General features: G+C 48.4%; 1 protein-coding gene across 1 annotated transcript; it reads left to right on the top strand.

The window, feature by feature from the left end:
• Positions 1–593: 593 nt before the first annotated feature.
• On the top strand, positions 594–15,489 carry LOC143002214 (double C2-like domain-containing protein alpha). Its single transcript, XM_076152206.1, has 11 exons — positions 594–622; positions 4,234–4,580; positions 5,464–5,543; positions 6,121–6,195; positions 6,421–6,530; positions 9,245–9,371; positions 10,458–10,517; positions 12,640–12,839; positions 14,206–14,287; positions 14,549–14,645; positions 15,353–15,489. Exons 1-11 carry the CDS (start codon positions 594–596, stop codon positions 15,487–15,489), a joined length of 1,344 nt encoding a protein of 447 aa, XP_076008321.1.
• Positions 15,490–17,444: the final 1,955 nt, after the last annotated feature.

Raw genomic sequence — 17,444 nt, forward strand, 5'->3', positions numbered from 1 at the left:
GTGTGTGGAAGACGACAGACTTACCCAGGCTGCATCACTTTGGCACTAACCTAGACACAAAAGAAAGCCATAATTAGGTGTAATATTTTTTTTTCTCCTCTCTCTCTCCCTAGAAATCAACACAAAGCCTGCATTTCACAAGATGTGTGTGTGTGTGTGTGTGTGTGTGTGTGTGTGTGTGTGTGTGTGTGTGAGTAGGGGGGAGAGCAGGAGGAGGTGATGCGAAACACAGTCACATGTGCAACAGACTGTCAAGGAATAACTCCCCGTTGCTCTCTCTCTCTTTCTCTTTCTCTCTCGCTCTCTCTCTCGCTCTCTCTCTCCTTTTCCGTCCCTGCTTCCTCCTCCTCCTCCTCCTCCAGCATGTTGCTCTTCTCTCTCTCTCCGCTCCTCATTCTCATACCAATGGGAACTATTGGTGCATTTAATGCTTAATGGTCGTGCTCTCTCCCTCTCTCTCTCTCTCTCTCTGTCTATCGCTCTCTGTTTCTCTCCATCCCTCCCCCCTCTCTCTCTCTTCTCTCCACTCCTCTCCTGTCTTCGCCACCTGTTAGTATCCTCTCCCTCCTCACACTGGATTCCCCCTCTTTTTTATGAGGAGTTTCACACTCGCTCCATCACTGTGGGGTAAGTTGGACACGTTTTTCCTTCTCGTACGCTGCAAACGTCGGACGATCTGAATGTCCCTCTTCATCTCTGTCCTCGTCTGTCTGCATGCACGCACCCTCCCACTCTCCCTCTCTCTCTCTCTTCCTTTTAAAGTGTTCTCTCTCTCCTCTCTCTCCCACCTTGCATTGTTATGTAGAATTTAGTTTTCTGACTGTAAGAGAATACAAACTAACTGAGTGCAACATGTGGTCATGGAATCTTTGTACCTGCACTTTCATTCTTCCTAAACACGCGCACACACACTCGCTCACACACACACTCACTCCTCCCCTGGTCATCTGAAAATAACTTAACTGGCACCGACTCGCTGTCACGGCGGCCGGTTGTAAGTGATGTGCCTGTGACTGTCGAGCTCTAATGAGTAGCTAGAGCGTGCAACACTGTACTACGCCATCTGCCTCGTCAGCCAGCCGCTTCTTATTTAAAGGTGAATGGAGAGCCAGCCGCAGGGGCCCATTGTATGTAGGACGGCAAAAAGAAGAGAATGAGAAGAAGAATCAGAGAGAGAGAGAGAGAGAGAGAGAGAGAGAGAGAGAGAGAGAGAGCTGCGTACAGACAGACTGATAGCTGACGGGAGGATAATGAGACAGAACAGCAGAGGTAGAAGAATAGCAGTGGCAGCGTTTTGAAGAGGGGGGGATGAGGATTAAAAGGTAGAGGAGGGTTGGGGGGGTGAGTGAGAGAGTGAGAGACAGAGAGAGAGAGAGAGAGAGAGCGTGCCTGTGATATGATCTAAAGTGAAGGAGCTATAAGAGGAGGACGCACACAGTGAAGCACCGAGCTCAAACAAACCCCCCGTGCGTCTGTCAGCTCTGTTTCTTCTTCTTCTTCTTCCTCTGCTCCTGACCGCAAGATGTTGAACTTCTGTAACCTTAGAAATACACACACACACTCAAGTGCAGTGACATATGTAGTTGCGTAATTTGCAGCCCCGGGGGCCGAGCAGAGGTGGGGTACAAGTCCAGCCTTTAACTTGGCCTTATATGAATTATGTAAATCAGCTTGGCCATGTGTTTGTGGCTGTAGGGGCGGAGTCATGTATGTAAACAAGTGACCCACTGAAGACTCTGTTTCTGCCCTGGATGAGGCACTGACACACACACACACACACACACACACACACACACACACACACACACACACACACACACACACACACACACACACACACACACACACACACACACACACACACACACACACGCGCACACACACACGCACGCACACACACAGGTCGCTGCATTGCTACACTACTCCCCAGTAATGAGATAATGATGAAAGCCAGTAAAAGAGCAAGACTCCAGCTGGAGGCTCGGGATCGATCAATCGCAAGCCTCCAGCGTGGCTTCTGTTGCCACCGAGCCGGCGAGCAAACCACAAACCCCACCCCACCCCCCCATCCACGTGTGTGCTGCGTGTGTGCTGCTGGTGCTCAGGCTGCTCCGGCTTCACCGCCAGATCTGCCAGGACTGCAGGGCGACTGACTAGGCTTATTATATCAACAACGGCCCTCCCAGGAGCCAACAACAGCTGCAGATTGAGTCCTGATGTGTGTGTGTGTGTGTGTGTGTGTGTGTGTGTGTGTGTGTGTGTGTGTGTGTGTGTGTGTGTGTGTCTGTCCGTCTGTGAATGTGTGTGTGTGCAGTTGATTTAATGAAGTGATGGAATTATGTTTGTATATGTTTGCATATATGCCTGTAGGTGTGTGTACAATATGTATGACAGTTGTGTAAACTCGGATACTGTGTGTGTGTGTGTGTGTGTGTGTGTGTGTGTGTGTGTGTGTGTGTGTGTGTGTGTGTGTGTGTGTGTGTGTATATGACATTTGATAGGTTGATAGATTCATATGACTCATTAATCTTCATCGCTGTCTGTGGGAGTTTAATTTGTCTGTTTTTGCTTCCTCTCCTCTTCTAAGCTGCCAAATATGAAGATTTGTCTCCTTCCTTAAATGGCAGCCTGGATTTTGGCTTCGATGAGAATCACAGCACAAATCCGAGGATTTTTAGCACCCGAGGGCTCTTTACACCGACACACACAGCGACACACACAGCGACACACACACACACACACACACACACACACACACACACACACACACACACACACACACACAGTCTACACAAATCTGCTTTTGTCAACACCTTGTCAGATGTAATCACTACTCTTTAACGTCTGAGGCCATAGTTACTGTTGTCGTGTTGGACTTGATGATACTGAAAGATGATTCGATCTGAAATTCCCACAGAGTTCAATCAGCAACGCCCCACAAACACACACACTTTCAACAGCGGGGCGAAACATTACACACTTGCAGGAGTGCATTAGACGTCACAGCGGTACGTCGGTTGTAATTGAGCACTTATCAGCACAGAGCAGCTTATTTAAAGGCTCCAGTGAATAATTGGCACCAAAATGGCAGCTGGTGGTTAAAGGCAAAAAAAGGTTTTTACGATCCAGAGGAGAGAGACAAGAGAGGAGAGGAGAGGAGAGGAGAGGAGAGGAGAGAGGAGAGAGGAGAGGTCTCCGGCACCGGCGCGGCTCAGCCCGTTTAATGAAGTTGTTTAATCTGTAGCCAAGGAGGGGGGGAGAGATGGCAGAGTCCATCGCCCACAGGTTCGCTCACAGCAGAGAGATCGAACCCGACGTGACAAACGACCTTCACTCGCCATAATTCTGTTCAAAGACAACAGTCGGGGGGTCGGGACTCTTTCTGCTGGGGCATCATTGCTCGTATTGACTTTGTCTCGACTGTGTGAGATGAATTTAAGTGCCAAACTGAGGGGGGGGGGGGGGGGGGGGGAGTGGAGTATATATATACGACAACAGGATGATGTAAAGTCTTATACGCTTCCATTTAAACCTTCCAAACCTTCAACAAATGTGTTGTGTTTGTGCGGTTTGGAGGCCGGCCCATAATCCCGAGGCCCTGCCGTCTTTACAAAACCAAAGCCTGAGACGCGATTGTGTGTGCGATCCGCCCCCGATCCGGTTATTTTGGGAGGCGAGCGCAGACACATCAGCCTGGTGGTCAACTCCACGTTCTGCTGGCACCCCGCTTATATAAGCGGCCAAACACTCCCGCTTCTTCCTCTTCCTCTCTCCGTCAGAGGAGTGGGAGAGCGAGAGCTTATCTGTGCACGGGAGAAATTGTCAAGAACGTTTTAAGATAACACGCCTCAGCCGCTAACGTCGCCGAGGATGATTAGGATTCACACCATTGTCCGGAGAAAGTAATTATCCTCTCTGATGGCGACGAGGTTATTCTGATGTACTCAATTGAAATGCTAATTTTCGCACATCTTTGCACAGTATTTGTCTTGTCCGAGTAATTTGTGGTTTTAAAGAGTTCTAATTACGCTGAAGGAGCTGTCAGTGTGAGAGCAGCTTGAGATAAAAGCCCTCATCACCGCGCCAATTTCTTGACTATACCACAAACGGGAAACTTGAAATAGTCGGAAATAAGATCTTCATCATCGTGTTTTGATTCATTCTGGCTGTTATTATAGGCCAAAAGAGAAATGGAGATAAACGTGGATCTGTGTTTGCTTCTTCCCTCTGCAGCCTCATGACTGTGCGAAAGGGAAAGCGCCTGGCCATCTCCATCCAGGAGCACATGGCCATCGACGTATGTCCCGGTCCCATCCGCCCCATCCGCCAGATCTCCGCCTACTTCCCTCGCCTCTCGCCCACTTCCTCCGTCTCTGAGCTCTCTCCCAATGTGGCGGGAGCCCCCACCACCCTCACCCCCAGCGCTGCCGGCCAAACCGGAGGGGCCGTTGCAGGAGGGATCCAGAGCGGCCTGTTGTCACCCCTCTTGGCGGGGGCGGGGGCCGGGGGGGGCTCGCTGTCGGCCATGAGCAGCATGGACACCTCCATCGAGATCGACAGCTGTGACAGTGACGATAACAGTGAGTCACTTGACGGCAGATGGAGCCAGCGCAAAGTAATGGCCTGTTCTCACTAAAAGCTGCGAGTGCGGCGCAAAAACAACAAACTCTGCTCTCTGATGGATCCTGGTGCCACTTAACAACAAGACAACCTGAGAAAGATGTTTATAATCACAGCTAATGGCTTTGTTGTTAATAAATAATTCACCAATACGAGAATTCGATTGGATACTGTAATAGGAACACAGTCTAGGGATTGGAAGGTTCCAGGTTCGATGCCACAAGCTTGTTGAAGTGCCGTTGAGCAAGACATTCAAACCCCTTACTGCGGTCTCAGTGTATGAACGGGTGAATGTGAGGTCGGTTATATTAGTGGATTACAAACAAAAACTGCAGATTTGAGTGGGAATGAGAAATCAATAATCCTTTCTGAAGGGTGTTTCAACAACCTGGCAACCGCAGATTAATGGATCTGAACCGTGGCTATAAAGAGTAAAGAAATGATTGATTCGCACTCAAACTTTATGAAGTATTGCATTGTTACAGAGCCTAAAAGGGAAAGGTGTACATTTTGTTGCGTCGATTTCACACCGGGTGCGTTTGCAAGTTTCTTCATCCGCCCCCCCCCCCCCCACGGCAATTAACCTTTCACCTTCTACATCAAAGGCTTTTAAACTGGCGCCCTTGATGGCCCTTTATGCTCACTGTAACGATTCCTGCGTCCAGTCATATTTAAATAAAAACAGAGTAGAAGACTTGGGTTTGTGCCATCAGACAGCCTTCATCATCATCATCCTCCATCTATTACAGCAAATGAAGCCATCAGGACTAAAGCAATTAAACAAGCTGGCGTCTTTATTAACTGCTAATCCTATTCACACTCTTTGTCAACTCTGCCTTCCAGCCTCTTTGGGAACGTTGGAGTTTGATCTGCTGTTCGAGAGAGCGAGCAGTTCCTTACACTGCACTGTGCTGAGAGCAAAGGTAAACACAACCCCGTCACACCTCATCCATCCACAAGCAGCTACATGTGGTCAATACTAACTTTGGGACTCCACCTGATGGAATGAAACACTGGATTGTCACCTGGAGGGACTGCTTTATTTAAAAATAAAAGCCCGGTGAGGCAATGGCTCAGAGCGACACCAGGGGCGGGCCTGAAGGTTGAAGCATTCAGTGATACTGGTGTGAGTCGGCTTGTAAACATTAAATGAATTGACTCTGCTTTTAGTGCTTTTGCTTACTAACTTCGTCTGAAAGTACTTCTTGACAGACAATAAACCCACAGCTCCACAATTCAGGTAAAAAGCTTTTTCGTTTCAGGCAGATCGAAAGCCGTCCCATCGTCTTATTAGTGTGTTATTCTCCTGTTTAGCTGCCATCCTTGGTTTCCTTTCCGTAGTCATCAACCAGACAGGCAGGTGGCTCATTAATGATTGTATGCTCTTGAAGCTTCTCTTCACATTAAAATGCCCCAAAGTGCTTTAACAATTCATCACCGCCGTTGTTTGCTTCATCGCCTCTCTCTCTCTCTTTCTCTGTGTCTGTCTGTCTGTCAAAGGGCCTGAAGCCGATGGATTTCAACGGTCTGGCCGATCCGTACGTCAAGCTGCATCTGCTGCCCGGAGCCTGCAAGGTTGGATTTCATTGCTAGAATGTAGCTTTGCTTCCCTGCGGCTGGTAAAGAGCCTTCAGCCAGGACTTTAGAGTGCACGCTCATCAATGATGTGACTGTGGCTGTGCTGGCAAATGGAAATCAAACGCACGCCCGCAGACACTTTATCCGTCAGAAGTTTCTCCGTCTGAAACTTTGACGCTTCCCGACTGTCTCCCATTTGTTCGTCTCCGCTGTGATTTGCAGGCCAATAAACTGAAAACCAAGACGGTTCGCAACACCTTGCACCCGGTGTGGAACGAGACGCTCACCTATTGTGGCATCACGGAGGAGGACATGTACCGCAAAACCCTCCGGTAAGTGTTTGTAAGAGCGCCTGTCTCACTTCCTGTCTGCCGTTCCTTTCCTTTCTCTCACGCCTCCTTACAGAAAAGGATTTCATTATCATCCATTTCAATCACAGCCTCTGTTCTCCATCCAAAGGCCCTTCTCGTCCCATCAATCCCTCTGTTTTCCTTTGCTGCTTCTTCTCACTCTGTGCTCTCTCACTTTTCTATCTCCACTGATCCTTTGAGCTCCTGCTGCATTTCACTTTGATACATTCCCGTCTCCACGTCTCCTCCTTTCCCCTTTCCCATCCCTCCGAGCTGCAGTGTCAGATTGAAGTTAGACTCCCAGCAGCACCCTGGGGTGTTTTGACCTCCTCTGCAGGGGGCGACCAAGGGGGAATCGCATCCGCCTGTGACTAAAACTTTGCGGCGGCGGGGAAGCAAAGGTGTCGGATCTAAACGTCGCCAGCATCGATTGGTCGTTCCCAATCGATCTCTCGGGGGAAATTAGAAAAGCCGGCCGGGGCGCTGGCCTCCGAGTCTGTGTGTTCATTCGACGGAAGCGTTTCACAATCAGGAGAGAGAAAGAGAGAGAGAGAGAATGGCATTATTTAAAAATGCATTATCACTGCTGATGTGCAGCGCTCTCTCTGCAGGGACTGAGGGAGACTTCCTGTTTACACTCACATAAATGACTCCGATGGAATAAATTGCCTCGTACTCATATTAGGGAGCGGCCATAAAGTGCTTTAACGCAGTATAAAATAGCAGCTGTTTCTGGGGGTACTGGTGTGTGTTTTTGGTGGGGATTTGTTGTCGTTTGTTGGTTCAAAATGACCCGATGACCTAGGATGGGTGAGGAAGAAGCTGCATTCCACTGGCATGTTCTTCTTCTTCTTCTTCTTGGCTTTTCCTCCTGACACCTCTTCTTTGTGATTAGCTGTAATATCCCGAGGCAACATTCAGGGAGCGTCTGTGTATTCTGCTCAAACGATGGGAAAATATTTGTTGTTTTAGCTTTTCAATCGTCCAGACGGGCGTGAGGGACAAACAGAGAGCGACAGGCCGGCACGTCCAGGTTTCCTCCCTGATAAACGGCCTCCAGAGAAATGTGCCACATGTCCAAACAACCTCTACTCCTCGACTCCTCGTCTCCTCGTCTCCTCGGCCAATTAGTGTGGAAACCGCAGCTCCCACCGCCTCCATTAGGTATTCAAAGATGCTTTCTGGTATCAGTGACGCATCGCCACGCAGGAAGCAGCTTCAGACACGCCACACGTGACCTGCATACAATATCGGGCCCCCAACATCTCCACTCACACGCCACGAGACGTCCCTTGTTCAATATGTAGATTCGGGTCATCGCCCCTTCTCTGACGAGCCAAACCCTTCCTCACATCGTCATTTCCTCCTCCTCCTGCTCTTCCTCACTTGACTCCTCATCACTCATCACCCACTTCACTCCCTTTAACGACCCCCCCCTCCCTCTTTTTTTATCTTCCTCCCATCTCTCCTCCTCTTCATCATACAATTAGCGCCTCGTTTCCTTTACGTTTCCTGTTCCATCCTGGCAGGTCGGTGTCTAATTTAGAGTTTTAAAATAAGACAAGCTGCTGGCGATGTCATAACACGTCTCTGCTGTCCCGCCCTCAGGCAGACACCTTACACACATCTTACACACATCTCTGTCATAATGAGGAGTTTTATTGCAAGGAGCTGGAGACAGGCAGGTGACTGGAGCGTCTCGCATACCTCTGGGTGTAAATTTAGCAAACAGTGGACGAGTGGACAAGTGGGCTAGGTTGCTTCCTTTCTTACATTTCTTCCTTTTACATTTACATAAAATCATTTTTGTTGAATTTTCCGTGGGTCCTCACTTATGCCCAGACAGCCACATTCCCATGAATAAATGACCCCACACACACACACACACACACACACACACACACACACACACACACACACACACACACACACACACATTCACACACACACACACACACACACACACACACACACACACACACACACACACACACACACACACACACACACACACACACACACACACACACACACACACACACACACACACACACACACACACGTGGGATTTAAATACATTTCTCCGTTTTTATCTCCCCCCACACTCCCTCCCTCCCGTCTGGCACATAGCCCTACTCCTCTTCTTCACTCCTCTTCTTCTCCTTTTCCCACCTACACTTAAATGCATTCCGGGTGACATTATGGTCTGGGGATAAACTTCGCCAGTCACTTTCACGCTCATAAAATAGGTAATCACGCCCTATTCTGTGTGATTTCTGTCTCGGGGGAAGCTGTGTGTGTGTGTGTATGTGTGTGTGCTTTTTAATTCCGGGCAGGTTTTGTTTGAACAGCATTACCCCCTTCATTACAACGTTGCCTCAGCATTGGTAATGAGTAAATCAGTCTTAATAATGTGGTTGACTGTCTCTCACACACACACACACGCGCACACACACACACACACACACACACACACACACAAACACACACACAAACACACACCTCATCCCTTTGCTTTAAATTCTCTGTCCTCATTTAACCGATTGCCTTTGCTCGTCTGTGTCATTATGTCTCCGCCTCATAAATCAGCTTGTCTTCTATTTATTCATGTGTTTCTCCTCATCCCTCTCTCTCTCCCCGTCTCTCTCTCTCTCTCTCTCTGTCTCTCTCTCTGTCTCTCTGTCTCTCACTCGCAGGGTGTCCGTGTGCGACGAGGACAAGCTGACACATAATGAGTTCATTGGGGAGTCACGTGTGGCCCTGCGCCGCGTGAAGCCTGACCAGACCAAACACTTCAACATCTGTCTGGAGCACCCACCTCCTGTGAGTGCAGGCGACAGACAGACAGGCAGACAGAACTTGTGAGGGGCAGACAGATTGATAGAGGAGGGAGGGGGAAGAGGGGAGAGGCGAGTGTGAGGGAGATAAACGAGGGTCCTTTGAGAAAATGTGGACGGGCTGGATGGTAGAACATTCAATATATTATGTGTGTGTGTGTGTGTGTGGCTCTGCCTATGAAGTGGTGAAGCATGCGTCTGGAAATATGAAAGAGGGAGGAGAGGAGGCGACAAAGCATCCATATTTATGACACGTCACTCAACGCATCTGCACGCAGTGTCACAAAACGGAAAAGAAAAGGATTTGCCTTCGATCGCCTGTTTATCCAGTGGACATCACACACACATACACACACACACACACACACACACACACACACACACACACACAGACACACACACACACACACACACACACACACACACACACACACACACACACACACACACAGCACTCAACCTTTAATTAAGATCATTCCTGCCACAGAAATGTGATTATTATTGGGTAAACACAAGGGGGGACGGCGTGATGTCAGATATCTATTCACGCAGCCTGCAAATAGATTTTTATTGTGTTAAATGTCAGTCAGGTCACACATGGGAGGGGGGAGGGGGGAGGAGGGGGAGGAGGGGGGAGAAATAGGGAGAATAAAGGGAGAGGAGAGGGGGGGCGTGCAGAGATGAGAAACAAATTGATTAAAAAAAAAAGGCAGGCAGCGAGTGTGTGTGTTTGTGTGTGTGTTTGTGTGTGTGTGCTTGTGTGTGTGCTTGTGTGTGTGTGCTTGTGTGTGTGTGGACCGGGGAGGGAGCGTGCTGTGTTTTTGTTCTTTCCGAGTGGCGGAGAGCTGCTGGTATTAGATTGGCCCCTCGGAGGAGGCGAGTGGCCACTTGGTGATCAAACACTAGCAGCTCCCTGTCATCTAGGAGCCAGATGCAGTGTCAGGCTGCCATTTTCAAAGTCCAACCACCTTTCAGTCTATCAGTCAGCCGCCCTTCATCTCTCCTGCTCCCCCTGTGGTCCATGTGTATTATTTATCTCTTCTTCTTCTTCCCCCTTTTTCCTCCCCTGCAGCTGCCGTCACCGACCGCCATGAGCACGGCGCTGAGAGGAATCTCCTGCTACCTGAGAGAGGTGACGTCACCCAGCTTCCTCACCTTCCTCATCTCTGTCTGTCTGTCTATATCTACACCAAACAACCCCACCTCCCCTCCCCCTGTTGTGTGTCCACCACCGCCCGTCCATCTGTCCGCCCACCTAAACTGGCTGTCGGTCAACTTACCCATAAAGTGATGCAATGATGGAAATCGTCTCCCTCTGTGTCTTTGGGGAGTCATCTGTCTCGCAGTCAGTTCGCGTCTTCGTCGCTCTCGTTACCCTGAAAGTGTGAGAAGTAAAACCTGTTAGTCACCATGCTGGGATTCAGTTTGCATTTACCAGTTGAATAAGCCCAGCTGTGTGAATACAAAGCAGTCCATTGCAAACAAGCTCCTGAAATACGTCATATTATGGCTCAGTCTGTGCATAACTGAGCAAATGACTCTCTGGATGTGGGTCAAACCTCCCTGGGTTTTGCCTGATGTGTAACGTTTGTGTTGATGGTGCGGCTTGTGTTCTGTCATGTCAAGCAGGGATGTCTCTGGTATCATCAGTTAAAGGTGCTGAGAGGAGGTTACGGATTTGAATTAAGCTGCTTTAAGACATAAGTAAGAGATCAGTTGGTTCATTTTGGAGCTCAATGTTACGGCCGGGGCTTCTGACGAGTTGGGAAGGACCGCAGCACGTATGAAGGAGGCCGACACGGTGTTAACAAAGCACAAGATTGTTTTATTGTTCCACAAACAAACGGCAACCAAAAATAGCGGCTGGAGTTCCCGGCAAATAGAAGATGAAGGAACGCCAGACCAGCCAGCATGGACCGTCAGATTAATCGATTAATCTGACCGCTGAAAATGCATTATCTCTATAACATGGACATAAAAACGGGAACGGAATAACTTCAGAAGATTTTTAAAAAGAGTGTAATCTTGCCAATTTGGAACATTGTCATTGGATTGGATTAAAATCAGAATGGAATCAACTGCATCCCTGTTTGTCACTGTTTAAACGCTTCCCACTTGTCAGTCTGTGTGTGTGTGTGCGCGTGTGTGTGTGGTCCCCCCCCCCTCCCTCCCCCCCGGGTCACTTTGGTATCGATCTGTGTGAAGGCCTTTGCTGTTTTTTGTTACCTGGTGCAAATTATCCTCACTAATTGCACATTTTAAAGCCGAGTGCTAATTCACAGCAGATGGTGCGTGGCTGGCAGCCGAGAGCAACTAGGAGAGGAGGAAAGGAGGAGGAAAGACGGAGAGGAAAGGAGCTAGAGTGAAGGATGCAGGGAGCGATCTGTGGAGGAGATGGGAAGGCAGGGAGCAGCGTGCGGCGTATTGATCACACTGTGGCTTTCTTCACCTTTTGCCTGATAAGACTTAATGAGAGATGGAGCGATACACAAGAGAGGAGAGGAGGAACGTTTACTGGAAACACAATGGTGCAGGTGTGAAGGTGTGCTGGCGTCTATTTTACATGCAAGCGGCAGAACGTCGCCGTCTCGATTCTGCTTTCAAATGCCGATGATAACCGGAGGTATTGTGGTGGGAATGTGCAGATCTGGAGTGAGGAAAAGTCTTGAAATAGCCTTGGACTATAAATAACATACATGTCCCGGTGCTGTGGGCCATGAGGGTGAGTCAGAGTCGTGCCAGAACATCCTCTTCCTCTCCATTCCTTCACCCCCTCCCTCCACTGTTGCTGCTGCTGCTTCCTCGCCTTCTTTCATCTGTCACTTTGGATCTAATCTGTTGCTGCGCCTGTTTGTCTAACGCGGCGGTTACAGTGCGGGGTTTGTAGACGCTCTGCCGTCTCAGACTGCGACCCGTACGGTTCCTTGTGTAGGCCTAAGATCCTTGCCGCAGGCCTGATTACACTTCTGTTCCTGACTTGTTTATTAGTCTGAGCTGTGGTTGATGTGCACAAACAAAAGTCAATATGTTCTCCTGCTGCGTCTGCTTCACTAATAAGCGGTGGGTGAGAGTGGAAGCGCAGCTCAGCGAGAGGCGCTCGATATGTTTTAGCCTCCGCTGTGCTGCTGTATAGAACTTTGATCTGCCAGAGCTGTGACAGAAATCTGCGTCGGCCACGAAACGACTGAACTCCACTTCAATACACGTTTCATCAAAACCCTTTTTTTTCTTTTCTCTTTGTCTCTGTACCTTAGTGGGAGACGGAGCAGCAGAGGAGCCTGGAGGAGAGAGGGCGCTTGCTGCTCTGCCTGCAGTTCCTCCCCCCGGCCGGCGAGGGCGACCTGAAGGGCGAGGCCAAGGAGCGGGCGCGCGGCGGCCTCTGCGTGGGCGTCAAACGCTGCGCCCACCTGGCCGCCATGGACGTCAACGGCTACTCCGACCCCTACGTCAAAACGTAAACACAACATCAGAACTCATTCCCACTCAACCCATTTCAGATTTCAGCCACCACAACACAAAATGACACCTATTCTCATCTTAACCAAACTCTCAAAAGCTTTATAATTATATTTTACAGACAGGTGACGGTTTGCTTTCAATACAAACTCGTAATTGGAAACAATATTTACCGATGAGGACCCAGCGCACGGCTTAGAATGATGGAGTGACATCCCCTGACCCTCATTTCACAGATATTCCCCTCTGACCCATCCAGTCTCCCACAATCCCCTCTGTGTGTTTGGCGATGACACAGCGGCGCGCTCATATTGGCCTCATGCATCACCCTGCTGTCGCTGCTCATGAGCGATAGACGGTGTGAGTTAACCCTGCACCGCATGATGGTGACAGATGAGGGCAGCTCCCACTCTGAAGGCCGTTACTCATCCGGACAAATAATTATAACGGTGTGCGATGTATCGACAGCCTTCAGATTGAATGGATCCGGAGGCGTCCTGGTGATCCGCTCCAACGCAGGGAGGGGAGGGGGGAGGATGAGCGATGAGGATGGTAGGATTTAAAGAAAACATCATGCTTCGCGCTTCAAACAGGGGGAACATTCCAACCACCGTCACACACACACAGTGAAACACATTGCGGGCGCTGGTGTCTCGGGGCCCTTTGGCAGGAGCGCTCTCTCTCTCCCTGATGCTCTGTTGTGTCTGTGAGGCGCGTGGGAACATACGCTCCGGGAGCTGTGGGTGGTGGGTGGAAAAGTGACGAGAGATTTGCCGCGCTCCCTCCAGATGGCTTAAAAATATCCTTAAGAATTTACCGACATCTCAGAGGAGCCTCCTCCGTCTCTGGTGTGCCCAAATTAAAGAAATTAATTGTGAGTCATCGCGGCTTGTTAAGTCTCGCTGATTGACTGAACCTGAAAGTAAACAGTGACAGCTTTTTTTCCTGGGCTGAATGTGAGCGACATCGCCGGAGTATAAAGGGAACATGACAAGGAAAACATCACACGCGTCCCTCATGATCATCGCTGCTCTTCTTCCTCCTATTCTCCACAATTTGGATTCTTCCTTGTATTTCTCCTCACAGAGGTCATGTGACACTCGTAACATCCCTTCCTGTAACTCTGATGACCAAAGAGTCCTGAGAGAAAGAACTGATGATGTCCTCCTGACTAAACAACAGCAGAGTTCAGTCTCCTTAAACAAATATTGCCGGGTCGGATCTTCAATGACCTGGATGTCTGAGAGTCTAAACAAGATTTCACCGGATTTCCAATGGAAAGCATTGTTATTGCTCCGCGCTGCACTGTGACACAGCGATGATAATGAGCCGCTCTGTAATCGTGTCACATTCCTCTGTCTCAGGTACCTAAAGCCAGACGTGCAGAAGAAATCCAAGCATAAAACGGCAGTGATAAAAAAGACTCTCAACCCGGAGTTTAATGAGGTAGACGTCCGTGTTCATGTGTGTGTGTTTGCATGTGCATGCCCGTGGGAGCTCCCGGCACATTCCAGCTGGAACTACACCAGGTTGTCGCTCATTTAAAAGTTCTAAGTAGTCCACAGGGACACCATGCTGCATGCAAAGATTCCACTTTTCAATGACAGCAATTAGAGTCTGCAGTGCCTCATTACCAAGTGCTTTGCAGGACGCCCACGGTGAAATCCATTGACATCCTTCTCTCTTCGCATTCCGTCTTTCCATTAGGAGTTTTTCTACGAGATCTCCTTCTCGGAATTAGCCACCAAGACCTTGGAGGTGACGGTGTGGGACTACGACCTGGGAAAGTCCAATGACTTTATAGGTGAGTCAATACTGAAAACCCTCAGGAGTTCATGTGACCCGGCCGGTGACCTGTGGTGGATTAGTGTTGCCCTCGGAGACCAGGAGAGGCATCCCTGATTCGGGCCGCCTGTCTGGTTTACCGCTGCTGCTGCTGCAACACCAGTAGATATTTTAAGGTCTCTATTATCTGATCTCACCTAAGAGCAACACTGCCGTTTCCAGGGTCGCACTGGAATTTAATCGCCTGTCTGTGGGCGGATGGAATTAATTTTATTGCTGTTGCTCTTGCTTGAGTAACTTTTTGTGTACTTGGGCTTTTTCCAGACATAACATTTGAGTGAAAAGTCTCACATAAAGAACTGAGCAAAGGCTGTAATGTTGGTTGGACTCAGCTGTAAGTTGAATCGATGTCGCATTGTTCAGAAATAGTTTGTGCGTATAATAACTTTAACAATAACTGAGACTGTACAGGGGTCAGATTTTGTGTTAAAGTGTTAGAAAGTAGGACAACCGTTAATTTCCTACAAGTTATTTTGAATTAGAACATGCTGGACCTGACCACAGTTTCATTCTGAAGAAGGAAACATGATTCCACTGGGTTGTTCATGTTGTCCAGTGTCTGCTGAATGAACCTATTGGCCAAGTAATAAATAAGTGAACTGATAATCCTGTCAAATTTGACACATTAGGAGGTTATTAACTGTCCTTTCCGTCTGCACTGACTAGGGGGCGTGTCCTTGGGGTGTCACTCACAGGGAGACACTCTGCAGCATTGGATAGACTGTCTGAAGAACAAGGGCACAAAAGTGGAACGCTGGCACACGCTGACCAATGAGCTGCCTGGATCAACGGCGCAGGAATGAACAGCACCTGATGGGGGAGTTGGGGAGGGGGGGGTCATCACCTGCGGACTCTGGGTGGGAGACCCTTCATCGTCGCATGCTCTGAGGACTTCCTGCATGACTCTGAAGGATTCATATCCTTGCTTACTTTGTGCCATAAATGAACTCGCGTGTCACAACAACAACAAAAATGACACATATCACCCTTCACATCTCAGATCTATAAAAGACACAATGCAAATCCGGGGAAACCAATCCAAAGCGCAAAACTAACAGTATTAGAATTTTCATAATCATATTCATAGGGAACCATGGCCTCCTTGTGGGTTTAATGTCAATCTAAATGCTCATCCGAGTCCAAACGGAGCAAATCCCATTTCCACAAGACAAATTGAATTCGTGCAAGAAAATAAAATGAGGGAGGGAAGTTGAATTCCCCCAACGGTTGATCTCTCATGTCCTCCTTCTCCTGTTTTGCTTTTCCTAAACAGGATCTGTTACCGGCCGACATTATAAATAGACAGTTTGGACCAACAATGCTTACATACCTTCCTCTCTCCCTTGCAATAATGTTTTGCCTGATGCTTCCGGAAGATTTCCAAGTGGTCTTAATGCAGTGGTTCTCAAACTTTTTCTTTTGCGCCCCCCTTTTAAAGATCAGAAGGTATTCGCGCGCCGCACACTTGCCGGTGAAAATCACGGTCAACACGTTTTTACCTTTAGAGTATTTCCGGCCACCGGGATCGCTGTCCGACATAAGCAGTGGGTCTGGCGCCCCCTGTAACTCAGGGGGGACGATATTTAACCCGGAACCAGTTTTGCGCGTGCGGGCGCCGGGAACGTCACGGACAACACGTTTTTGCTTCAAATCAAACAACAACATGATTGGTTCTTCCATGGATCGTGTCAAATATTTGCATGTTTGGTGTTAAAAACCCTCCAATATTTGATGGAGCAAAGTTAAAAAAAATAAAGTAATAATTACTCGATTATATTGCGGGATGAAACGTTCATCGCTGTGTTGTTCCTGGTTTTCCTGAGCCCTGTTGCTCTGATAGCTCTATGGTTATTAAAGATAAATGCATTTTTATGTAATCCAAAGGTTCCATTCAAGGGGAGTTGTGTTTGTGATATTCACAGAAGTATCAGCCTACATGGCGGCTCAATAATGTCACTGTCCATGTCTTGTTGCTGACATGCTGATGTTGACCTCACTGGGTCTAAATTGCCCTACGTTCTAAGAAAGACTCCAACAGTGTAATTATCATAAATGGTTGTACTCTGTATATGTGATATCTTCCCTTGTTTGATTTCTGCATCACACACATGAAGGTGCACAGAGTGAAGTGCTGCATGAATCAGCTGCAGGTCGACCCTGGCTTGGTGTAAACAGCAGTGGTGTTAATATGTAAATACTCAGTGGACTGTGTCTCACTTGCTTTTGTTTGTCTTGGTCATGACCTTTTCATAAAACATCCATGTATTGTGAGCCTCTCTGGGTTTCTGGCTTTATTTGCTCCACAATTCCAGCACAGCCAAACTTAACGTGGCTTCAAAAATCAGTCGTTCGTCAACAGCCAAGAGGCGAACTAATAAAGTCAATACTGCCATCTAGTGTCTAATATCTGCACCTGCAGTTATGGGCCGAAACGTTGACAAATGTTTCCACAGAGCCCGTCACTCCATCCAGATATCAGGACGATAATTAATAATGATTATTATCAGTACTGACTGAGCACTTATATTGAATTAATTCAGTCATGGGGGGGGGGGGGGGATGTGAATGTTACAACTGGTATACAAACTGCAAACAAAAGCGGCAGTTAAATCACTCTGCATCACAACAAAGCTACTATAGGAAAATGGCTTTGGGAAATAAAAAGGAAATTGAGATGAAGACACTTACGGATTCACTATTGTAGTGGGTAAGTATCATTTGCACAGTGAGAGCTCTGGTAATGATATTACAGCGTCAC

Source organism: Genypterus blacodes, unplaced genomic scaffold (genome assembly GCF_046128005.1).
Source record: "Genypterus blacodes isolate CSIRO-AG114 ecotype Tasmania unplaced genomic scaffold, CSIRO-AGI_Gbla_v1 ptg000055l_1, whole genome shotgun sequence".
NCBI classification, from domain to species: domain Eukaryota; kingdom Metazoa; phylum Chordata; class Actinopteri; order Ophidiiformes; family Ophidiidae; genus Genypterus; species Genypterus blacodes.

Coding starts and splice junctions, on each gene's coding strand:
- LOC143002214 (XM_076152206.1), top strand. CDS start 594: ATGAGGAGTTTCACACTCGCTCCATCACT. Junction 12,840..14,205: donor TCCGACCCCTACGTCAAAAC/GTAAACACAACA, acceptor CCTCTGTCTCAG/GTACCTAAAGCCAGACGTGC. Junction 14,646..15,352: donor AAAGTCCAATGACTTTATAG/GTGAGTCAATAC, acceptor TGCACTGACTAG/GGGGCGTGTCCTTGGGGTGT.